Source organism: Eulemur rufifrons, chromosome 17 (assembly GCF_041146395.1).
Source record: "Eulemur rufifrons isolate Redbay chromosome 17, OSU_ERuf_1, whole genome shotgun sequence".
NCBI lineage: Eukaryota > Metazoa > Chordata > Mammalia > Primates > Lemuridae > Eulemur > Eulemur rufifrons.
Window position 1 is genome coordinate 91138988 of NC_090999.1, and position 24928 is coordinate 91163915.

The following is a 24928-nucleotide window of genomic DNA, read 5'->3' on the forward strand; positions in this document are numbered from 1 at the left end:
TATCAAAACCAGCTTGCCTAGCAGGTAGTAAGAATGCTGCCCCTGATAGCTCTGAAGTCTGGCTTGGTTGGTACAAGCAAGCATGACTGTCTTACTGCTCTGAAATTCCCACTGAAAAACTTTCGGGGCTCACGACTGATGCTTACAGTGGGTTGGAGCTGGGAGAAGACACAACCTGCCAAGGCCAAGTGGAGGTTGATCCTGTTTCCAGCATCTTCTGCCGCTTCTATGGATACTTGAAACTGTCAACTCACTTATCTGTCTCACCTACAGAGTTGGGAGCACCCTGCCGGCAGGCACCACTCCAGTAAATATTTGTTGAAAGAGGAGGATTGGATTCTTTATTTTTTCAGCTGACTCTTTTAGTCAGTGTCCCTGAAAGGTCTTTGTCTTCTTATTTTAAGAAACTGATTTCCGGCCGGGCGCGTGGCTCACGCCTGTAATCCTAGCACTCTGGGAGGCCGAGGTGGGCGGATCGTTTGAGCTCAGGAGTTCGAAACCAGCCTGAGCAAGAGCGAGACCCCATCTCTACTAAAAATAGAAAGAAATTATATGGACAGCTAAAAATATATATAGAAAAAATTAGCCGGGCATGGTGGTGCATGCCTGTAGTCCCAGCTACTTGGGAGGCTGAGACAGGAGGATCGCTTGAGCCCAGGAGTTTGAGGTTGCTGTGAGCTAGGCTGACGCCACGGCACTCACTCTAGCCTGGGCAACAGAGTGAGACTCTGTCTCAAAAAAAAAAAAAAAAAAAAAAAAGAAACTGATTTCCTTACTATCATGATTTGAATGACACCTGTTCAACTTCGTTGACAGTAACTTTAACGTTCCCAAGGGCGCTTGAGAAAGTGTTCCATTTCCCCTCCCTCTCTGTTCACGCAGACACAGACATGTCCCTGCGGATGGGACTCTGTATAGTTCCAGTCTGCTTCTGGCAAGACCTCTAGGGTAAGGGGCACTTGCAGGAATACTTTCACCTGTGTTAGGAATTAACTTGCTTAGGCCTACAGCACTTTTAAGTAAACAAAAACTGAAATTGAATTGGTCCGTAGACAAATTTCACTTCCCCTTTGAGATACTACATCATTAATCCACATCAATCAACACATAAATGACCACTATGAGCAAAATGCTAAGCTGAGTGCTATGGATAAAAACAGATGTTCCCTGCTTTTTTTTTTTTTTTGAGACAGAGTCTCGCTTTGTTGCCCAGGCTAGAGTGAGTGCCATGGCGTCAGCCTAGCTCACAGCAACCTCAAACTCCCAGGCTCAAGCAATCCTTCTGCCTCAGCTTCCCGAGTAGCTGGGACTACAGGCATGCGCCACCATGCCCGGCTATTTTTTTTTTATATATATATTTTTAGTTGGCCAGATAATTTCTTTCTATTTTTAGTAGAGACGAGGTCTCGCTCTTGCTCAGGCTGGTCTCAAACTCCTGACCTCGAGCGATCCACCCACCTCGGCCTCCCAGAGTGCTAGGATTACAGATGGTGTTCCCTGCCTTTAAGGAATTCAGTCTAATAGCTGGATAACTAAAACATCTGGGAGAAAAGTTAACAGTACAAGGCATTAATTGAATAGGTACCTAGTGAATTAGAAAACCAGCAGCAGGACGGAGGAGACTAGGTGAATGGAAAGCTTTGTGGAGGACATGCCTCCTGGGTAGGGCTTGCAAGGAGAGAAGCAGAGCTGAAGACCACACCCAAGGTTAGGGAAAAGTGGCGTGGGGAATATCAGAAAGAGGCCACATTAACTTGAGCACAACTGCATGTTCTGTCCTTGAGAGACTTCGTTTAGGTAGGATGATACAAAGTAACGCACTGTAATCTTTTCAGTGCTAGGGGTCCCGAAACAGGACTGCCACGTGTGGTGAAGCACTTAGCACCCTGCACTGCATAAAGTGCCTGACCACAAAGAGTCAAGGTCAAGGAAGGGCTGAAATCCAGCCTGAGCTTTGCTGCCTTTGCACCTTTGCCTTTTCTGCCCAGAGCAAGAGGCACCTCATCTCTGCCAGTGGCACCTTTTCCTTAGCGGTTCTTGGCAGGAGTGGCTCTGCGTGTATACAAAGGTGCTGCGCAGAGCTACAGCTCTGCCCCTCAGTCCTGATCTGACCCTGCGTAGAATTCAGCAAATATTTGCATGAATGTTGAGAGGGATTACTGAGGTTCCAGTCTCCCTACTTAAAGAGGGCTGCTCAAGTGGATTTCTGCCTGATGGTTTTGAAGAATAGCGGTAATGTGTGTGTCTTGAGGGGGATAGAGAAAAAAGGCAAAAATATACTCTAAGGCCCCTTAGCCACAGAATCTAAACATTCTTTGAGTTCATAAATGAAACTTGGGGCTAAGTTTAATAAAGTCCAATTGTTTGATTTTAAACCAAAGCAGCGTTTTCCTAATAATATTTCAAGGCCTTCCATGTACCTTTTGTCACTCGTTTATGGACTGAGCCCTTTTAATGTACTTAATATTTTAAGTACTTTGAGAAGAACTGAAGAAATGGAAGGTTGAGCCTCTGTCCTCAGGCATTCTTCTACTTAGGAAAAGAGAAAGGCATACTGCAAAATGAGAGCATCAGCCATTTGTAGGGGTTATTAGTTAGATACTCTAGTCAGATATGCTTGGTCTTTTTTTTTTTTTCTTTCCCTGAGACAGTCTCGTTCTGTCACCCAGGCTAGAGTGCCGTGGCATCAGCCTAGCTCACATCAACTTCAAACTCCTGGGCTCAAGTGATCCTCCTGCCTCAGCCTCCCGAGTAGCTGGGACTACAGGTGCGCAACACCACACCTGGCTATTTTTTTCTACTTTTAGTAGAGACAGGGTCTTGCTCTTGCTCAGGCTGGTCTCGAACTCCTGGGCTCAAGCGATCTTCCCACCTTAGCCTCCCAAAGTGCTAGGATCACAGGCGTGAGCCACTGGTCTTGATCTTGGTGCTGGGTTGGGACTTCTAGTGGTAGGCTGCAATTTCCATAGGCTGTAAAAAGTAGTGAGCAAATAACCACAAAGCTTAGCTTGAGCAGTGACATTTCCTGCTGAGCAGTCATACGCAGGCAAGTAGGTGATAATACCAAACAGGTGATGAATCAGGATCAAAACGAGCCACTCTGTCATGGCAATGCCACCTTAACATGTCTGTCTTTATGCTCGGCCCCATGGAGTTCCCACATCCTGAGAAGTAAGTTTTGTGAGTTCTTTGCTGCCCAGGCTGACAGTAAGGATCTGAGTCATATGTAACATTTTGTATTCTCCTTTCAACATTCCTTCCTCTCCCACTTCCCACAGTGGAAATGTTTTCCCATTTCCCAAAAGGCCTGCACTTGCCGACTAAGCGAGTTCACTTCTGCATCTGCCAAGCCAGTCGTCCTGCCTTTGCCAGTGGGTCAGCGTGCAAAGCCTCTCATTCACCTTCCCCTCGACTCCCCACCACTCTCTTGTACTAGGTCAGACCTGGTTTTTCCAAAGCCTTGATCAGGGCTGCATGCCAGCGCTGCCCCTAGACCCTGTGGTTAGGATAAAGAGGAATAAGATTCCCACCCCACTGGGGAGCTGTCACACTGAAGAGTTAATAAGGGAGCTACAGGGAGGGGTAGGTGGTTGGGAGGGATGCATAGGGAGAGAGAAAGAGAACACAAAGCCCTTACAGATGGACAGAACTGAGTTTGAATTCCAACTAAAATAAACGCTGGCTCTGTGAACTTGGGCAAGATATTCAATGAGAATATCTGTCCAACGAGGGTAATAATTCCTACCTAACATGGGTGGTTGTAAAGATTATAGACTGTAAATTGCTTAGGGAAGTTCTTGGTTAAAACAGTAACCGTAAGTGGGACCCAGGTAACTACAACAAAAGGTGATAAGTGACATAAGAGAAGTACAAACAAAGGGGTGGGGGTTCCCAGCAGGAAGGCGCACACCTGTGGGAGGCCACAGGTGAGCGTGAGCCTGTGTTCTGGGGCCCTCCCAGCCTCCAGGTGACCTGCCCCGGCACAGCCTGGCAGAGCAGAGCTGGGCAGCGCAGGGCCTTCAGGCTCAGACTGGGAGCCAGCAAGTCCCCACAGCTGACATTTCCAGGCTAAGCAGGTGTGACCTGCAGCTACCGCCCTGGAGGCACCAGGCGAGGGGTTAGCATGGAAACCGGGAAAGTGCTGAGCTGTCCACGTTGACTAGCCTGTCAGTGGGAAATGAAGATCATTCTACTCTCCAGAAACCGGGGTTACTTCATTTTTCCTTCCATCTCTCTCTGGATGTCTAAGGTGAAGCGTCTTTGTCTCCTCTCCAGCTCAGAGGCTGAGAATGGTGTGGAGGAGAAAAAGAAAATCTGCAGGTCGCCAACAGCCCAGTCCCCTACCCCATCCATGGAGGCCGAGTCCCCAGACCAGAAGAGAATCATTTCCCTACGGTGAGTCCTCAGTTGACTCTCTTTGTTCTCTTTTGCCTTTTGGGGAGGAGGGGCTGCGGGAGGAGCAGGTATTTCTAGTTTCATGGTCATCGTTAAGAGGAAGAATCTGCTATAGACTAGTGATGCCCCTGAGAAAGCGTGGGCGCTTTTGCTAGATGCCCCGGCCACTGGTGTCTGGCTCCCTCTCTCATCTCTTCCTGGCAGCGTGTCTTCCTCCTCCCCGCCCCAGCCTTCTGCAGACCACCGGCGCCTTTCTGAAAGTGCTGACTTTGCTAACAGGTGGAGCCAGGGTGGCCTAGTCTCGGGCGTAGATCCTTAAAGCACGGGGGAAGGCCGGCCAGGTCGGAGTGTCTGCTCAGCCTCTGGGTCTGCTCGCTGGGGGCTCACTTTCCTGGGGGCCACGGTTTCCTGGGTCGGCCGGGCAGGGGGCTGGTTTGGTCACGGGGCTGGCGGGGAGAGGCGGTTCTAAGGTGTGTAGCTGTGGCCCCCGTTACTCTCAGGAGCACTAACTACCAAACAGAGACTTAAAGTTGTATTTTAGCACTTAAAAGGGAGTGGTTAAAGGAATGGTCAGTGATGGGTAAACATGATTTTACCGTTACTAAGTAGTGGAATTACTGTTGTCTTCACCATTGTTAGAAATGCTAGAACTGCTACCTTCTACTTCTTTTGGCCTCTGCTAAGGGAGAGTAATTAACTCTTGCTTTTTGCTTCCTTCCTGGCTACCCAGCCCATGTCTTCTCTCCACACCTATGCTTTGTTCAAGACCAAGCGTAAGTCTTAATTAACTCTTCCCCCCCACTTTCCTTTTCTGACTCAAACTCCCAATTATCTCTCCATCTTTTCTGCATGTCTGTTTCGTGGCATCTCACTTTCACTGTTTTTTTCTATAGTTGTTTCCTGTCAGAGCATCCTGCCTCACTCACCAAATGATTCTCTTCTCAAAAGCACAAAGCATGTTGTTTCTCAGATCTTTCACCATTGTCCACCGGCCATAGCAGGCACCTTAAAAACACTGTTGATTTTGCTCCAGCTTCCCCAGGCTTCAGGGAACATAATGTACTCATCAGCAGGGATGTGTGTTAACCTTCATGGGAGTAGAATCTATGCAGTCGCAAACCCCATGCTTGGTGAATGCTCTGCTCTCACCGTCTGGAAATGCTTAATAATTTTTGTGTAAGGGGCCCCACAGGCTCATTCTGCACGGGGCTTCTGGTCCTGCTTATCGTCACCTGTAGAAAGTGAAAGTAACATGGTTGAGAAGACTCAAGGAAATCGATACCGTGTAAATGAGTACCCCTGCAAGCTCCCTTGACGCATATTTTTTGAAATTATCAAGGGTAGAGCACCAACTCCTCACATTTGCTTGCAGGCCACAGTTCTTCAAAAGATCGGATCTTTTTTTTTTTTTTTCTTGGCAATTCCATTAACATTTATTAATTTGAGTCAGTAGAGGTGATAAATTCAAATTAGTGAGTAGTATAAATAAAAGGTAAGTTGACGTTTGTAAAAATAATTTTATTTTCAAGTACAAGTGTTTACTCATAGCTTCCCAAAAAAGTAATCCCTAGAATTCCCAGGGAATTTATATCTGTGAATAGGTTCAATGTTCTGTAGCCGAAATGAAATCCATCTACCTTGAATTGCTGACAGATGTTTCTCCTGCGATTGGAGTATTGTGGAGTCATAAACTGTTGTGGCCGGAAAGGGCTGAGGACATCATATGGTCCATCTTGTTACAGCTAAAAAAACTGGGACCTAACAGCTCTGTGACTTCAGTCATTTTTGTCCCTCTGTGACACCCATGTACTACCTGAATTACTTCAGATTCTTCTTAAGTCCACTTTGAACCAAATACTTTTTTAACTGAGCATCATTTTAAGGAATGATATTGGGAAATCATGGATTCCATGTGCCGTTTCCTCCTAGTGATAAAGCAACTACATCATTATAAAACTTGCTCTAAAAATCATACATACATTCCAGTTTGAAATGACTGTTTTTAACTATTGGTTTGAAGATAGTGCAAATTTACACATATACTAAAATGGACGGCCAGGGCTACAATCACCGTAGAAAGAAACCCTGGAGCTCTGTCCTCTGCCCTTAACACGACAAAAGAAGACTTGACTTCAAACATGTTCTCTCTCTTGTTCTCTCTCCCTTTTTTTTCCTGATTTCACTGTTACCGATTTTCTGCTCTGGGCTGTTGTGTCTCGCCTCTCATTGTGACCGATTCCTCTCGTCCCAGCATATTAAACCCACATCATCCCATTGTTCTCCTCTTCTCTGACCTCCTGTTAGACTTACTGTCTCTATACCTGCTCCTAACTCCTACGATGTGTATTACTTTGGCAATAAATCATGTACTGCCTTTTTTAAAAAATGGCTGATGCATGTGTACACAGGCTCCTTGAGGATGAAGACTGTCTTGTGGGCCCCGAGGCATTTAACACAAAGCCCCACTTAATTAATCCTTGTTAAATATTAATGGAATTCTGAAACAAAAATATTCTTTGATTAAACTATGACTGCAATTTTGTTTAGTAATTTGCCTCAAGTATTCCTCTTTATACTGATTAAGATACTTTTAAAATGACATACTTTCACAACCTGATTGTTATTTCTCCCTTTATAAGTTACCACGTCTACAGGTTGTGATTACAGCCTGTGCAGATCACCCCAGGCTCCCAAAACACGTGCTATGTAAGTGCCCGCAGAGTAGCATGAATGATCATTGATACCTAGAAGAGAAAAACAAACGTCAGGTTTTCTTATGAGATGGTATAATAATCAAGATTTATTACAATAAATTAGTAGCATAAAAGATTTATCTTATAGACTCCCTGGATTTTTCTTTCCCCAGGTCAAAATCCAGTTTTGATGGTGCCTCTTTAGCAGGCGATAAGAGCGATTGTAAAACAGAAAGCAAAAATGACCCTAAGACTGAAAGGAAAAAGTCGTCGTCTTCTAGTCAGGTAATTTGGGAATGGGATTTGGATTGTCTCAGAGGGTAATGGAACTATTGAAGCCAACGGAAAGAAGGAATTTGAGCATGCAGCTTCCTGCTGGGCAGTACAGATGTGGACTTAGGGTCTAGAGAATTACAAGAGTGGACAGGTGGCAGTTCCTGCAGTCAATTTTTCATCAACATTATACTCCGCAGCTGACCTTTCGACACATACTGAGTGGTAGTGAGTTCCATGCTGTGACCCTCAACTCTGACAAGTACCCAGAGATCAGGGACCAACACAGAGCCATGTGCTTGTCTCATAATTAGCAAAACAAGGGGATCCGTGACATCCTTGTATGAAAATTGAAGAGTCTGAAAAGGCACCTGCCTGAGCAGAAGGCCACCTACGCACAGAGGAGGACCTATGGGCGGGGTCATCATTCTCCTCCAGAAGTAATTTGGGTTCTGCTCGAAAATGCGACCAGATAGGAAACAAAGCCCAGTTCTGTGTCATCACAGAGTGTGATACATTTACTGGGGCCAGGAGTTTGGGGGGCTTTTGTTGACACTTCACCCCTAAATACTTGAATAGCTATCTCCTAAGAGCTAAATCAAAAAACTTGGCACACTCAAGAAATTTAACTAAATATGAAATATACAAAAATATTACTATAAAATCTCTTTTGCATTTCCACCGTTGTCCCAGTAATGATGTCTTTTATAAAGATGGTTTTTTTTCCTCTCCAGGATCCAATCTAGAGTCACATACTGCATTTATTTGCTATGTTGCTTTTAATTTAGATCAATGGGTCCCACTACCTTTGTTTGCCTTTGTTCACATTGACATTTTTGAAGAGTTTGTGGCCTAGGATATTTTAAATCAAGTTTACAACCATTGCTTCTTGTAGCCATTAAAAACAAAATCTCTGTGAAGCCCCCATAGAATACCTAGCTTTAATCAAGGAGTCTTTCCGGATGGAAAATGTCCTCCTGGAAAGCAGCATGAGATAATTTACTTCATGTAGGTGTTGTCTATAAAGTAGCTGACCTGCAGGGACCGCCTGTCTTCTCGATGACCTGGTCTGTACAGCAGTAATAGGGCCAGTTTTGCCATTGAGGCCACTCCTGATTTGGATCAAAAACCACCCGGGTCCTGCTCGTGCGTCTCTCTCTGTTCTCCTTATGAGACTTGGTGTCCAGCAGCACCCTAGGGGACAGTGATCCTGTGGAGGGGACCCAGCTTACCTTCCACTCTTTAACAGCTGTGTGGTGCGACTGACGTCACTCAGTATCCCTGAGGCACGGTGTCCCAACCCAGGGAGTGGGGACGCCAGGTTCCCAGGGTTACTGTGAGGAGGATGTTTGTGAAAGCATTTTACGAACTATAAATTGCGGGCTATACGTTGTTGTCGCCCTAGTTGTGAAATCAGTGCCTTGACAATGAAGTGATTTGCAGTATTTCAGAGTCCTGGGCCCCCTCCTGCCCTGGAGAGTGAAGTCTGTGTGTGAAAGCCTGTCACTGGCTAAGGAAATGGCTTCACGACACCACCACAGTAGGGATGGTGACCATATGGTGCCCTAGGCGGCAGGTCCTTTAGATGCATTGTCCCATTTAAGCCTATGGCATCCCTTTGAAGTAATGTTTTAATTTTTAAAAAATTTAAATTAATTAAATTTAATTAAATAATTAATATTAAGGGGCCAGGTGTGGTGGCTCACGCCTATAATCCTAGCACCCTGGAAGGCAGAGACAGGAGGATTGCTTGAGTCCAGGAGTTCAAGACCAGCCTAAGCAAGAGTACGACCCCATCTCTACAAAAAATAGAAAAATTAGCCGGGCATGGTGGCGCATGCCTGTAGTCCCAGCTACCCGGGAGGCTGAGGCAGGAGGATCGCTTGAGCCCAGGAGTTTCAGGTTGCTGTGAGCTAGGCTGATGCCGCTACACTCTAGCCCAGGGGAAAGAGCAAGACCCTGTCTCAAAAAAAAGAAAGATACTATTAAGAAAAGGAAAACTTCATATTTAATTCAAACTGATGTTAAAATTTGTGATGTTTCATGAAAAGATGGATGCAGTAATGCCTGTGCTCTGCTCTCCTTGCAGTACAAAGCGAATATGCACTTTCACAAGTTGTTTCTTGATGTCCCGACTGAGGAACCACTGAGGCAAAGTAAGTTCCGGCCTGTTTGATGTTTTAAGCTACATATTTGAAAAGTTGATCATGAGTTTTGGGGGAGAAAGAGGGCACAGTCCAGAGACAGAGTCACTTCTGCAAGTCATGACATGACAGGAATGCCAGCTTCAGTCAGCTTTCACCAAGCAAATCTTGAAAGATAAGAGAATAGAATGAGAAACAGAATCTCTCCACATGATAGGGAATCGCCCAAGGTGATTCCAGAATGATGATATCCTTGCCTTCTTTATTTATTGCTGAAATGCACGTGATTGGATTATTCTGAGATTTAGGATAACGAGCCTGGGACAAGAGGCCACTAGAAGGCTAAAAGGAAACTCCAGTCCTTAGACGTGGACAAATACCTGCTGATGCCACTATGAAGGGTGTGAGGATCACACCTAAGTATCTTGCCCAGGATGCTAGTTAAGTACCTACTCTGAGCCTGGGCAACACAGCAAGACCCCGTCCCTACAAAAAAAAAAAAAATTAGCCAGCATGGTGGTGCACAACTGCAGTCCCAGCTACACAGGAGGCTGAGGCAGGAGGCTCACTTGAGCCCAGGAGTTGGAGGCTGCAGTGAGCTATGATCATGCCACTGTGCTCCAGCCTGGGCAACAGAGCAAGACACTGTTTAAAAAAGGAAAGGAAGGCCGGGCGCGGTGGCTCACGCCTGTAATCCTAGCACTCTGGGAGGCTGAGGCGGGTGGATCGCTCGAGGTCAGGAGTTCGAGACCAGCTTGAGCAAGAGCGAGACCCCGTCTCTACTAAAAATAGAAAGACATTATATGGACAACTAAAAATATATATAGAAAAAATTAGCCGGGCATAGTGGCGCATGCCTGTAGTCCCAGCTACTCGGGAGGCTGAGGCAGGAGGATCGCTTGAGCCCAGGAGTCTGAGGTTGCTGTGAGCGAGGCTGACGCCACGGCACTCACTCTAGCCTGGGCAATAGAGAGAGACTCTGTCTCAAAAAAAAAAAAAAAAAAAGGAAAGGAAAGGAAGAAAAAAAAGAAAGAAAAAAGCACCTACTCTGCTCTGCAGGGGTTCATCCAAGGCCCAAAGTTCCGTTCTAGCCTCTTGGTGTGCACATGTTAAGGCAGGATGCTGGATTTCTGCCGTGATTGCCACACAGAAGGTGTGGGTCCTGTGCTCTTCCCCCAACAAGACCATCTGTTCCAAAAGGAGTCATTAGTGAGAATTCCCAAAAGGATTGGGACAGGTGAGCTAGTATTAGCCCACGGATGACACACCAACCCAAATAAAGGAGACTTTTGAAACACCATTCTTGGTCTCTCATGTGCAATGGTAGATTTGCCTTTCCATCATGATTTATACTAAAGTTTGTAACACTGTGCAGTACAAAACAAATTAGTCTCCACAGCGTTCTTCCAGTAAAACTGACTAAAAAACATGTGATAGATCTTTTGAGTATGTTATCTCTGCCCATCCTGAGTCACCAAAATATAGACATGACTTGTGTTTTAAATGGAAAATTCTGTATGATACTATACCTGTATAAATTCTCCCAGGCTTCACCTGTGCTCTACAGAAAGAAATACTGTACCAAGGAAAGCTCTTCGTATCAGAAAACTGGATTTGTTTTCATTCCAAGGTCTTTGGAAAAGACACAAAGGTTAGTGTAACTTTTTAAAAAGAAAGCTAACCCTTTATTATATATTGTGAATATTAATTGGTTGAAATTTAGCTATATTTATAAATATGTGTGTCATGGTTATGCCGTTATATCAAATTTCCCTTTGCTGTAGTCCCAAGCACTGCGGCTTCTACGCACCTGCAGACGGCTGTCACCCCTGTGCTCCAGGCACGGCTCTCGGTCATGTCCTCACACGCGTGCACATGCGTCTCCCGCGACCACACCCCGACCCCTTTACCCACGCCACCAGAGAACAACGTTCTACAGAGTGTGCGCCATAATTTATCTCAAAGACGGTCATTGAAACCAAAGCAATTTTTTTTTAAGAAACATCAATTTTTGTACCGTATTCATACCAGTTGCCATCAGAGACATCCAGGACACCAAGCCTATGAGAAAGCTCCTCGTTAGAGCTCGCTGTACCCTCACCAGCACAGAACGAGCAGGAGTTGGAGCAGCTGAGGCCTAGTCTCGGGGAGGCAGACCCCCACCCTCCCAAGTATATGCTGATATTACATCTTTTCATTCTCATTAGACACAGATGTAGGGGAGCAGAGGCGCCTCACACCCTGAGCCATGAGGAACAGCCTGAGGAACTGGCAGTTTGCCCAAGGCGCCGCCTTCTAAGCCCAGGACCCTGGGGCTATGGCCTAAGAAGGAAAATCATTCCACCCCCCACTCGCATTCTTCACCTTTGAGCTCGAGGTCCCGTCCCAGTTCAGTCCAGCCTCCAGTCCAGCCTCCAGAGAAACACCTTCGTGGGTTTGTGTGACCTCGCTGAGTTTTCAGGCATTCTGATTCATGATTATGAAGAAGCAGTTTTTATACTCATGAAGTAGCCAATTAAAAACTCTGTGTTTTGAGCAATAGATGTGCTTTAAATATTCTCTCCAAAGCCACTGGTAGTCACATAATGACCACGTAACAAATGTAATGGAAACTCTTTATTTTGTTGGTGTTGGGTCTACAGACTAGCATACTATTCTTTAGGTAAAACTTGTTATTTTCATGTTGTGTCTTTATTATATAGAGTTACATTTAGATAAACATTTTCATTGGCAGTATCATCTGAATCAGGATAATGGAAGTGACAGTACGCAGTATCCCACCGTACTTCTAGATTTCTGGATCATAAGGACTTGTTCATGGAGTGGGAAAAGGGTTGAGTATACTGACCAGTGTGATACCGATCGTTCTCAGGAATTCAGAGAGCGCCAACATCTCCGAACAAAGCAGCAGGAGTTAGAGATTTTAGTGAAGGGAGAATGAGTCTTTGTTAAGAGATGGGGAAATTCACAAAGGCAGTAAGTACAGTTTCAAGCTAATATGGTTGTAACGAGAACTGACACAAAGAAGCTACAAAGGAGTCACCCAGGTTTTCTAAAGACATGGACACGCTGAAATCGCTTTGGCATGGGCTGTGTCTAACCTCAGAGGCAGGAGACTGAAAGTTAGCAAGGGTGGGAATAAGAACCATGATAGTGGCTTGTATGTGTCTCCCCTTCTCAGAGTGGCTGTCAAAGGAGACTTGGGCTGCAGAGATGTTGCAGAATTTCCTCACTGCCAACAGACCTTCGTCTGACATGATCCAGTGTACTGAAGGCACCCAAACAATTTGCGCTAAGAAGGGGAACCTTCTAAGCACCCTACCCAGGAAAACTATTAATAAAGTTTAGCCTTAATTTAATCAGGACCATCTAGTCCGATGCTGTTGGTATTTTCAGATGTTAATAAAATTAACATGTATGTATTGTGTTCCGTCTAGGCTCAAAATGAAAAGTGATTTAAGCTTTATTTCACAAGTGTTACTTCATTATAATTTTATACTCATGAAGCAATTGATTGAAAACTCCTTCTTAAGGGTGTTCCTTGCCTTAGATTATGAAAAATCTAAATTTATAACCCTTTGTCACTCTGTGTTTGTGTTGCTGCTCAAAAACAAAATTAGACTCATTTTGATATCATATCTAAGTAGATCTTAAATTCTTTTTTGCCAAAATTTTCCCAACTTATAACTTCTGAATTATCTCCCATTCGTAAAATTTTTAGTGAGTAGAGTCCTCTGGCAAAATACTAGTTTTTAGAAATTGTCTCTGTAGTCCCTCGTTCTTCCATGTCTTCATGTTTGGAACGTGGCAGGGCAGTAAATAACACCGTCTCATAAACCAAGATGTGAATGTAAATATTCAAAATGAAAAGCTCATTCTTATTCCTTCAAGCTGGCAGTGCTTACCTTAGCCCCTCCTCCTCCTCACTCACCTCGTGGGGGTCTTTCTGAAGACGTGAAGCATTTTTACGAAGCAGATGTTCAAGTGAACGTGTGTACCTGTGGAGGGAATCAGATCGTTTTCTTGTTACCCTGCAGTGTGTGACTCTATTTTCAGAGATCAAAGTGATGTGACCTGTTTTCCTTTGAGACCAGACCTGGTTAGAGGGGTATAACGTAGAAGTATCAGGAACTTCTACTATTGTTTGTGCCATCTGATACATTCTTATAGCAAATTGTATTGAAAAGCCCCCATGTTTGGATCAGATTGGTTCAAATTCCATCTTTGTAGCTTCTTATATGTAAGACTTTAAGCAAGTTACGTTCCTCTCTAAACAAATTTCCTTATCTCTTATAATATCAACTTCATAGGATCATCATAATTAAATTATATTCTTATCTGATAGTTATTAATAATGGTAACTTCTACACTGTCATTATCATTGTTGTTATTCTATATTGAACCAGTAGAGAACTTAGAGTTCTCCCATTTCACTCATCCTGATTTCATGAGATAAGTGAGAAAATGAATGAAATTTTTATTCAGCACTGGGCATTTTCCATGTATTATCTCTTCTAATCCACAGAAAATCCTTAGAAGTACACAAGACTATCTCCAATTTATAAATCAGGAAACTGAGGCTAGAATAGTTTATAAGGTTGAGTAGGTCATGTAGATACAGGTTGAATATCCCTTATCTGAAATGCTTGGGACCAGAAATGTTTCCGATTTTGGAATATTTTCACAATATTACATAACCAGCTGAGCATCCTAATCTCAAAATCCTAAATGCTCCAGTGAACATTTCCTTTGGGTGTCACGTTGGTACGCAAAAAGTTTTGGATTTTGGAATCTTTTGGATTTCGGATTTTTGGATTAAGGATGCTCAGCCTGTAGTCACAGAACTGAGCTGAGAATTCAGGTCCCAGATTTCCTGTCCATTGATGATTCCAGTACACCAGTGCTTTTTAACGATTTCCCCACCCGTGTGCACCTGAATACAGAAGAGAGTGGGGCATGTGGAGGTTGGCCAGAGTAGATGACCACAGGCTCGAGGCTTCTGTAAGGCCTTGTGCTTCTCTTCAAAATGAATGTAAATTTTGCATTCTGTTCCCACGTCTGCAGATAAAGGTTTCCCACCGAGACCTTCAGTGGAATTGATGATCCAGATTTATCCTCTGGCTTTGCAAAGACCAGTTTGAGGAGCTCAGGGACACACGTCTGTCACTCTCTAAGATTCCGTATTCCTTTATTTTCAGGAAGGCTGGAGAGCTTGCTGCTGGTTTTGATTTCTGTTTATCTTTTTTTTTTTTTTCTTTAACACAAAGATGTGAAGTGTTGTTCTTCGAAGTGTGAACCAGAGTTAACTTGGTGCTTCTGTTTCAGATCTCCATTCCCGTTTTCTCGGTAACCCTGATAAAGAAAACCAAAACTGCTCTTCTGGTGCCAAATGCCCTGATTATATCGACGGTCACAGACAGGGTGAGTGTGCACCAGAGCGAGGGCCCTTTGCTCTGTCCTCCTGCCCTGGACTCTGTTCCCTTAGGGTCCTCTAGCCAAGGGCCTCTTACCCTGAACTGTAAATAGCATTATCTCCTCATAAATCAGGAGATATTCTGTCAGACTAATTTTAGAAATTATAGCCTATAGATGTTTATGTACTGTTGTTTCCCTTATAATACTTGCCTGACCAAGGTCAAAAAAATAAAATTCTTTCCCAACTTCCTTTTCCCTAATATCTGTCAAGTCAGGCTAAACGGTATATTCAGTTTTTTAAATATTATTTTAAAAAATAAAGGCTCACACCTATAATCCTAGCATTTTGGGAGGCCAAGGAGAGAGGATGATTTGAGGCCAGAGGTTCAAGACCAGCCCAAGAAACAGTGAGACCCCATCTCTACAAAAACTAGAAAAATTAGCCAGGTGTGGTGGCGTGCACCTGTAGTCCCAGCTACTAGGGAGGCTGAGGCAGGAAGATCACTTAAGCCCAGGAGTTGGAGGCTGCAGTGAGCTAGGGTGATGCCACTGCTCTCCAGCCCACCCACAGAGTGAGACCCTGTCTCAAAAAAAACCATAACCTTGCTGGCAGGGAGACCGCAGTCCCTGGGGTGGGGTGGCCAGCCTCCCCTAACCTCAGTCAGTACCTGCCCAGACCCATCCCAGGGACGCCAGGCGTGTGCCTACTCCGCAGCGGCAGCCGTAGGACCATTTCCTACACCCTCTTTGCTACCGGGTTGCCCAGCTACCTTTCTTCCGTACAGAAATCCTAGAGCTGTCACTGACTACTGGGCTACCCCAGACATGTGCTACCAGAAATATGTGCATTAAAAGTGGTATTTATTTCAGCTTAGCAAGACAGGGAGTGGAGTCATTGGGCTACTCATTTTTCACTTGAAATTCTTTTTTAATCTTTTACCTATTATTTCTATAAAAGCATAAAAACTACATTCTATTCTAACCATACTGGAAACCTTGAAGAGAGAAGAAAAGATAAAAGAAGCTATTCTGATAAGTTAGAAAATAGGTTAATATCTATTTAGGGATTTTTCTTAACACTAATAGCCAACAGGCATCGAGTGCTTACTCCTTGCCAGGCATACGCTAAATGCTTTTCTTACATGTTCTCATTTACTCTACACCACCACCCTATAAGGGATAACTATTGTTAAGAAAACTAAAGCTAAGCGGGGGGGGGGGGGTTCCACAGTTTTCCCAATGTCACCCACTTGATGTCAGAGCCAAAATCTGCAACTAGGTCTGTCTAATGCCAGAGCCCACAATGTTAATTACTTTGGAACATAGTACTTGCTTGGAAATTGTTCAAGTTCTCTTATAATCGCGAACTCATGGAAAGGAGGTCTGAAGAGATTCTCTGGCTTAAATAGATGGAGAAAGAGTAGGTTTTTCCTTATGTCTTTTTTTTTTTTTTGAGACAGAGTCTCACTCTGTTGCCCTGGCTAGAGTGAGTGCCGTGGCGTCAGCCTAGCTCACAGCAACCTCAAACTCCTGGGCTGAAGCGATCCTACTGCCTCAGCCTCCCGAGTAGCTGGGACTACAGGCATGTGCCACCATGCCCGGCTAATTTTTTGTATATATATATTTTAGTTGTCCATATAATTTCTTTCTATTTTTAGTAGAGACGGGGTCTCGCTCTTGCTCAGGCTGGTCTCGAACTCCTGACCTCCAGCGATCCACCCGTCTCGGCCTCCCAGAGTGCTAGGATTACAGGCGTGAGCCACCGCGCCCGGCCTCCTTATGTCTTTTGTCTCCAAATTATTTGTCTAGCTCTGATTTTACTCCTTTCCCATAGCTCACTTACACGCATCCACTAGAAAATCTCCATATTTGGACCAGGAAGAAACTGGAAATGGCGTGAAAAACAACTAGCCTATTAGAGCCACTGGGAAGCTTTCAGTAGAAATCTAGGTCAGAGCAGAGAGAGCAGACCCTTGGGAATTGTTAAATACCTTTAAAAACAAAAACAGAGGGGAAGAGACTGTAAAGAGGATCTAGCAAATATCACTAGCCTTAAAGTCCAGGCCTTTTCCTCTCTGTGCTTATTTAGAGCACCAGTGTCGGGGTTTTGGAGGCTTCATTTTTGCCTTATGTTTCTTTATTACTCTGAAATTGGGTCTGGGGATTTTGTTGCTATTTTTGGGGAATATATTTGCTTTATTCCAGAAATGGAATAGAAGTTGAATGTTTAGGCCAGGCACGGTGGCTCGTGCCTATAATCCTAGCACTTTGGGAGGCCGAGGTGGGAGGGTCACTGGAGGCCAAGAGAGTTCAAGACCAGCCTAGGTGAGACCCTATGTCTACAAAAAATAAAAATTAGTCGGATGTGTTGGTGCACCTGTAGTCCTAGCTATGCAGGAGGCTCAGGAGGGTGAGACAGGAGGATCACTTGAGGCCAGGAGGTTGCAATGAACTATGATGATGCCACTGCACTCTAGCCCCCAGCAAAAGAGCAAGACCCTGTCTCAAAAAAAAAAAAAGAAGAGGAGAAAAGAAGTTGAATGTTTGGATGAGAGGAATGAGAATATAGGCCAGAAAATGGTCTACATCGTTTGAAAATGAAAAAACTATATACAGACACCTTTTTGAACTCCAAACTCTTGATTCTTGTCAGGCAATATCTGTTAATAATTATTGTGTTTTGTTTTTCAGTACATATTTGTCTCCTTACTCTCCAGAGATTCAACTTACAAACTACTCAAATCTGTGTGTGGACACTTAGAAGTGAGTATGACATCCCCAAGCCTCAGTACTGTCTCTCTCCTGTACTTCTTATGGTTTCTTAGTTGATCTGGTTTTTCATTTCGTTCCAATAATTTCAGAGCACAAGTGTTGGTAACAGCCCCAATCCGTCTTCGGCTGAAAATAGTTTCCGGGCAGATCGCCCTTCATCTTTGCCTCTGGTAAGTTGCCTACGTAACTATCTAAACGCAAAAGAAAGGGAGTAAGTCCCACCATTACACCTGTGCTTATACCATGACCAGGGTGTGGGAAGAACTTAGGACCAGGATGTTTGAGGCACAGTGGAAGAAACAGGGCGTATCTGTCCTGAAGAAGAGGGAACCGTAGGAGGCCATAAACTTTTGTCAAATAATTGAAGAGTTGTCCTGCAAAAGAAAAGCAGCATAATAGTGGGCTGTCTTGGTGAGTTACCGGTCACTGAAGACATTTATGAAGTCTTGCTCTGTTTGATGGTCAATATTGTTTTAGAGGGATTCACAAATCTATTTGAGGTAGGGCTGAGTAATCCTACAAATTGACAAATGTCTTTTATGTTCAAGATACCGTGCTAGTGTATACTGTAGTATACCAGGAAAAACAAAACTAATTCTTGCCTTCAGAGACATTACAACTGAGAACAAAAGATGAGGCATACTCAGAAATAACTGTAAAAAAAAAAAAAGCTATTGTATAACACCCAAGTGACAGGTAGAGATTGTTTGATTCCCTTAGACTTTTGTTGACTATAGAGTAAATCTCCAGTGGGAAGCAGTAAATCTGTTTGTATAAAATGTGCACCTGTAATGGTATAATGTTTTCCAAAAAGTTCTAATCATACCATTCAAATGATTATTCCCAAACTGGTTACTGTCAAATACTCACCTGTAGTGCAGCAATGCGAGCCCATCATTTCAACATGTACAAATCTTTTTTTTAAAGCTACTAAAATGTAGTGGGATTTAAAATATGTGCACAAACACTTTTGTACGAGAATGTTCATAGCAGCATTACTCATAATAGCCAAAAAGTGGGGAAAAGCCCATGTCCATCAACTAACTCATAAATGGATTTTAAAATGTGGTATATCTACATATAAAATATTTGGCCATAAAAAGAAAATGAAGTAGTGAAAAACGCTACAATGTAGATGGACCTTGAAAACATATGCTAAGTAAAAGAAGCCACACTCACAAGGCCACCTATTATATGATGCCCTTTCTTTGAAATGTCCTGAAGAGGCAAAGCTATAGGGAGAGAAGGTAAATCAGCGATTGCCCGGGAGTGGGGTGTGGGAGAAATTGAGAGTGACTGCTGATGGGCACAGGGTTTCTTTTTGAAATGCTCTGGAATGAGATAGTGGTGGTTACACATGTGACTATTCTAAAAACCACTGAATTATACACTTTAAAATGGTAAATTTTATGTTATATGAATCGTATCTCAATTTTTAAAAAAAATCTACCTTAAAAAAAGGAGTGGGAAGCAGTACAAAATACAATTAAACATGTACAATTTGGAATCCAACAAACCTGGTTTTAAATCAGGGCTCCACCCAGCTGCATGTCACCAGGCAAGCTCTCTACCTGCCCTGACTCAGTTTCTTCGTCCATTAATATGCCAACCTCACGATGAGGCTATGAAGATTAAATGCAATCATATATATATATATATATATATATATAAGGAGCTTTGCCTACTGCCTGATACATGATAGGCATTCAATAAAGTATTAAATTGAGAGAAAAATTTAAGTTTTTCAATTTTCCTTTCCCTATAAATTCTTGCATGAAATCAAAATGAGTGTTGAGATGAACAAAAGACAGTTAGTTCAAGGTGAAAGGTTGGTAAGTTGCTTACAAGATGAGTCTCTTCTTCATTTGGAAGCTAACAAAATTATTAAAAGCTCAGGCCAATTGTACCTTTACCAGGACATTTTAATGACAGCACCTGTTCCTTCGGTTCTTAAGCACTTTGGGGGAACCAATGGAATACAAAGTAAAACATCTCTGCATTTTCCCTTCTAAATGTGATACCCCTGACCCTATTCTGATTTAGTTGAGGGAGAGGAAAAAAAGCAAACATTCTTTCCACGGTCAAATTTGCTAAAGACATTTTCTCTTTTCTGTTTCCAATATTTTAAAAACACAACTAGTAATATCTATGTCTCTGGATTTGGAGCGTTCTACCTGCTTTTTTCTCCTGCGTGTGTCTCGAAGCAGTTTTCCTCACTACAGAGTGCTAATGAGGCCGCTGCAGCTTCCCACTGGAAGTTTGTCAATCATCAGCATTCTGGGGTTCTCTCTAGACATCCACGTGTCAAGCAAGTTGGCCACTGTTTGTTGACAGAATTCTAACTACCTAGAAAAATCTCAGTTGCGGTACCCAGACAGCCAGTGATCTGCTGGGAAAATCCCAGTAACGTGGGTGAATCCTCCCTGCTCCTCCGTGTGTCATAGGCCCGGCCCAGGTCACAGGGCTGGGAGGTGCAGAGTCCTGCCTGTTTGATAAGGGAAAATCGGCCTCTCCTGATTTCGTTGTTTCCCTTCAGGATTTCAACGATGAATTCTCAGATCTGGATGGCGTGGTTCAGCAAGGGAGGCAAGACATGGAGGGGTACAGCAGTTCTGGTTCTCAAACCCCCGAATCCGAGAACTCTCGAGGTCTGGGAAATTGTTGTATTTTGGGGGTTTTTGGGGGGGGTGTTTTAATTATTACACTTTTATTTGTTTCTCACTGCTAGACAATATGGGAATTGTTGTATTTTGAATAAAATTTAATTCCCCACAAAACATCCTCACCTTATTTCCTTAATAACAAAAACAAACAAACAGAACTCAGTCTGGGCTCCCTAGTTGGTAGTTGGGAAGGGAGTCTGGAGAAAGGGTGCCTTGGAAGTTGCAGGGCAAGGAATTGCCTGTGTGGTAAAAATTCACGTCCCTTTATTCACACCTACCACAGTCTCTTAAACAGACATACTGTCGGGGTAGTTGAGAGAGAGAAACATACAGTATTTTCCTGCCTCTTATTTCAGGAATGTTATGCACTGTTGTAGCCGAATCGTCCCTGTGAGTCGGTTAGCAGAGTAAAGACTGTCCCTGCATCATCCTACTGCTTATTTACTGAAGCGTTCGGTTGCAGTCCCCAGCCACCACAGCCAGCTTGCAGAAAGCCCGTGTATACTCTTGCTCCTTATGCATATTAACACACCGATTTGCTTTGCGGTTGGTTCTGTGCTTTTAAATACACTGGAGAGAAAACTTACCCAGCTCCGTTTTGGCTTGGTAGATTTCCATGTGACAGAATCCCAGACAGTTCTGAATGTCCCCAAGGGAGAAGCAAAACCAACTCGGGCAGACGGCCATGTGAACAGAGCGCCTGAAGGAAAAGCCAAGAGTCTCCCTGCGCATGGTAAGGAAGGGGTTTTCTGAGGCAGGTGGTAGAGATTTCTGTTTGTAACTTTTAAAGGGTCCCCATGTTTCACTTTATAACTGCCTTGCATATTCCCTCCTCCCTTCCTGTTCTAGGCCTTTGCATGTTAGTTCACTTATTCATTCAACAAACAGTACCCAGTTCTGTGCTTTGCTGTGGGGGATACCAAGGTGAAGAGCCTTCATGCAGGCCACTTTGTTACTCTGAATACATGGGCTTATGTTTCAAAAATTGCTAGTAAAACTTAAATTCTTGATTTCTTATTTACTAGTTATTCTAATAACTAGTTACCGGTTATACCGGTAAGAGAGCAAGGGTAGTGTTACATTGTTCGCCATTGGCTCTAACACAGTCCTTGACACCAGGAAGGCTCTCAATAAATATGTGTTAAATGAAACGTATCAGAAGGTATTGTAACTGTTGGTTAAAATGACACCCGGAAGGCTTCAGTTAATATTTTCTCTGATTTTTTTTACATGGGAATAGTTACCTCTCTCCAGTACCTCTTCCCTTATAAGGTTGCTGCCGGGTGAAGGAAGTGTGTTATGGTTTTAAACAGTTGCTTTTTGTTTCCCACCCAACAGGTCCGTCAGAAACCACTGGAGTCTTACATAAAGTCAGGCCTCAGAAATGTCCGACTCTCCACCATATTCTTATATTCTACGCAGTTGTGTAAGTAAATGAATTTATTATGAGTGACTTCAGAAAATGATTCAGTTTTCTAAAGGAATCATCACTTCACATTGCCAAGAGCCATTGTAAAGCTCACTCTTCTGTAATGGGACCCAAATCTTTTCTTTGACAATTTCTGTCTCCTATTTCAACACTTTTTTTCTTAGGCTTAGGTCATATTTTCATAATGATTGTACCAAATCCAGCAGAGGCCTAAGTTCTGAGTGGATACTATGGGGAAATAGTTCTGTGAATTATGAGGCATCATTATCCTTGTTATTTATTTGCCTTTTTATTTTTTTAATTGACATATAGTTGTATTAGACATTTATGAAGTACATACTGATGTTTCGATACATATAATGTATAGTGATCAGATCAGGGTGATTAGCATATCCATCACCTTTATCATTTCTCTGTTAACTATAGTCATTATACAGTGGTAGAGAACTCCAGAACTTACTTCGCCTATCTAGCTGTAATGTTTTTCCATCTAGCCCATGTCCTCTGGACAGAGGCCAAAACAACTTTCAAATGTCATCTTCATCCCCTTTACTGAAAACATAGGCATTGACTTTTTTAGCTTCCCCACCTTCTTCTAGTCTGGAACCAGTTGTTCTTCTGAAAACAGCCTGACCCAGTTCTAGGCTGTTCCTCACAACCAAGCAGGATATGCCCTGTCTGGTTTCCAGATACTGCAGGGAATTTGAGGGTCACTAGAGAAGGAGGTTGGGCACTCTCTGCCCGGGCTCTGCTAGCAGAGGGTGACAGGCAGGGAGGAGGGAGAAGGGAGGAGAAGCTCTGGCTTGGTACTCCAACTCAGGTCTGGCCTTGACCGGTCCTATTAGAATGACCATTGTTTGCAAACTGAGGGACTTGGGGTAGAAGATTTTATTTTATGAACATTTCATTGTTTCAGGAACATCAGGTCCTGACCATTATCCTATTGAAAATTTCTCTTTTATCTCTTTCCAGTGTCTGTGCACTAATCATCTCGACCTTCTACATGAGATATAGAATTAATACTCTGGAGGAGCGGCTGGGGTCACTAACCTCCTTCGTGGACACCCGTAATACTGAGTAAGACAGTTCCCTTCAGTGCCGTCACCTGCTTGCTGTTCAGATTAGTATAATAATTCACCTGAGCTTAACATGCTTCTTAGCAAACATTAATTGGACATACATTGTGTATGAGACGTTTTGTTAAGTAAGTATGTGGAAAGAAAAGAGGACGGTCCTAGAAATGAATGACCTAACTCTGCACTATTTGATTTGTTATAGTATTGCTAGTAAATGGCAAGAAACAAGCCTAATTTTACATTATCTTGCTGGGTTATTCTAAGATGTGGTTGCAACCTTGCCCCGTTTATTAAACTATGCAAATTTTTTATCTTAGTTAAATGGCAGTGAGCCAACACACTCATACAAAAGAAGAAACTCAAGTAACTCAGCACCTTTCTCATGTATAACTCTTTATATTTAACTCACGACACTATACAGATCCATGTGAGTAGTAATTAGTTGAATGTATCTGTGAAGATTTTTTCAGGGGTCATTTTTAACATGCTCAACCTAATTAAATCTTTTCAGACATAGAGTTCTTTTCTTTAAACTCATTTACATGAGGATTTTGACACATTGCCTCAAAAGTGAAATAAATTATTCCATGTTAGAAAGTGTATGTTTAGCCCAAGTTTTAAAGTGGAGATATTCCCTTACAGAGTATCTACCATGTGCTCCAGACTCTATTAGAATGGATATATACATATACAAATGCAAACAATTTTCTCTCATTATATTTTCACCATAACCTTGTAAGAAAGCTGTTGTTGTTCTTGGTTTACAGATGAGAAAATGGAGGATCAGAGAAATAATTAGCTTAAGGTCTTACAGTTTGTAATAGAATCTGTATTCAGATGCACGTCTATATAACTACAAAGCACACGTGCTTCCCAGTCTAGCAGGGACTCTCAAACTTTAATGGACATCAGAATCATCTAGAGGGCTTGCTAAAACAGATTTCAGGGCCCATCCCCAGAGTTTCTGATGCAGTAGGTATGGGATGGGACCGAGAATTTGCAATTTCTAGCAAGTTCCCAGGTGATGCTGATGGTGCTGGCCTGGGTTCTATACCCTGAGAACTACTGTGCTATGCCATTCTGGGACTTTTCTTTACTAAGAATCAGCTAAATCCTTGTTCTTTGGCATATATGTGTGCTGGTGTACAGGTTATTTTTGACTCATCAGTATACATCTGAACCAATAAAACACAGAAGCCTAATAAACAGTTTGGAATAGATTCATACCTTGCCTTCAGTCTCTCCCATCTTTTACTTACCGTGGTGATAATGAGGGGGAAATTCCACTAACAGAACACAATTGGAATATTCATTCTGTTACTAAAACAGTCAACCCAGGAAGAAGTACAATCCGAAAAATAACCATTTAAAGGAAAAACCACAAAGATCACATTTGACATGAGCTCGGGAACACCCATAATGGGAAGATCTGTTAATAAACACCATTCCAAGACCTGAGCTCCCTCGGTACCTTACTTCATTCACTCAGAGTAATCCGTCTGTGCCACCCAGGTGGCTGAATCCACACAGGTAATCCAGTTGCTAAAGAGCCATCCTTCCAAATCTACACATATTACCAGCTTTGCTAACACATGAATAGCCTGTAGATCGTGGACTCCTCAATGGGACTAAAGCAGATCCAGGTTCCTAGCCCAGGGGTGAGGGCACAGCTGCTGCTCAGAATCTCCTGTGGATGAGTCAGTTCTCCAGGCCTTGGGTCACTGATCTAGAAAATCAAGGATTTAGATTCTGTTTCTGTGAGCTAAGGATAAAGAATGCACTATTTGTTTCAGTATTAGAAAATAGAAAGATGTCTGATTGCTTTCTTAAAATCTAGATAATCATCAGTATTTTACCAAGTGCCTGTATCTCAAAAATGGACCCTATATAAAATAAGTTGGAGCAGTTACTGCCATTCAAAAACTTAATAGCTAAAATTAAATCACAACCAAGAAATACAGAGACGAGACAGACCATGGTTCTTAATCTTAACATGAAAATCTGATAAGTAGCTTTAGATCATCTCTCCAGGAAAACATACGTACATCTCCAAATTTTCTAGTGTTAG

General features: G+C 43.1%; 1 protein-coding gene across 7 annotated transcripts in view; it reads left to right on the forward strand.

Annotated features, from left to right (window-relative positions):
* Positions 1 to 24928, forward strand: part of GRAMD2B (GRAM domain containing 2B) — a 117036-nt gene that overhangs the window by 86030 nt on the left and 6078 nt on the right. For 5 of the 7 annotated variants that reach the window (XM_069492130.1, XM_069492129.1, XM_069492134.1 and 2 more), the window contains exons 2-12: positions 4276 to 4395; positions 7262 to 7373; positions 9451 to 9517; positions 11053 to 11156; positions 14831 to 14926; positions 17612 to 17683; positions 17782 to 17862; positions 20229 to 20340; positions 20966 to 21088; positions 21694 to 21781; positions 22757 to 22861. In XM_069492130.1, the coding sequence (XP_069348231.1) occupies positions 4276 to 4395; positions 7262 to 7373; positions 9451 to 9517; positions 11053 to 11156; positions 14831 to 14926; positions 17612 to 17683; positions 17782 to 17862; positions 20229 to 20340; positions 20966 to 21088; positions 21694 to 21781; positions 22757 to 22861 (1080 nt within the window). Of the gene's footprint in view, positions 1 to 4275; positions 4396 to 7261; positions 7374 to 9450; positions 9518 to 11052; positions 11157 to 14830; positions 14927 to 17611; positions 17684 to 17781; positions 17863 to 20228; positions 20341 to 20532; positions 20536 to 20965; positions 21089 to 21693; positions 21782 to 22756; positions 22862 to 24928 lie in introns of all 7 variants that reach the window. The other 2 variants (XM_069492131.1, XM_069492133.1) reach the window with 1 other exon arrangement.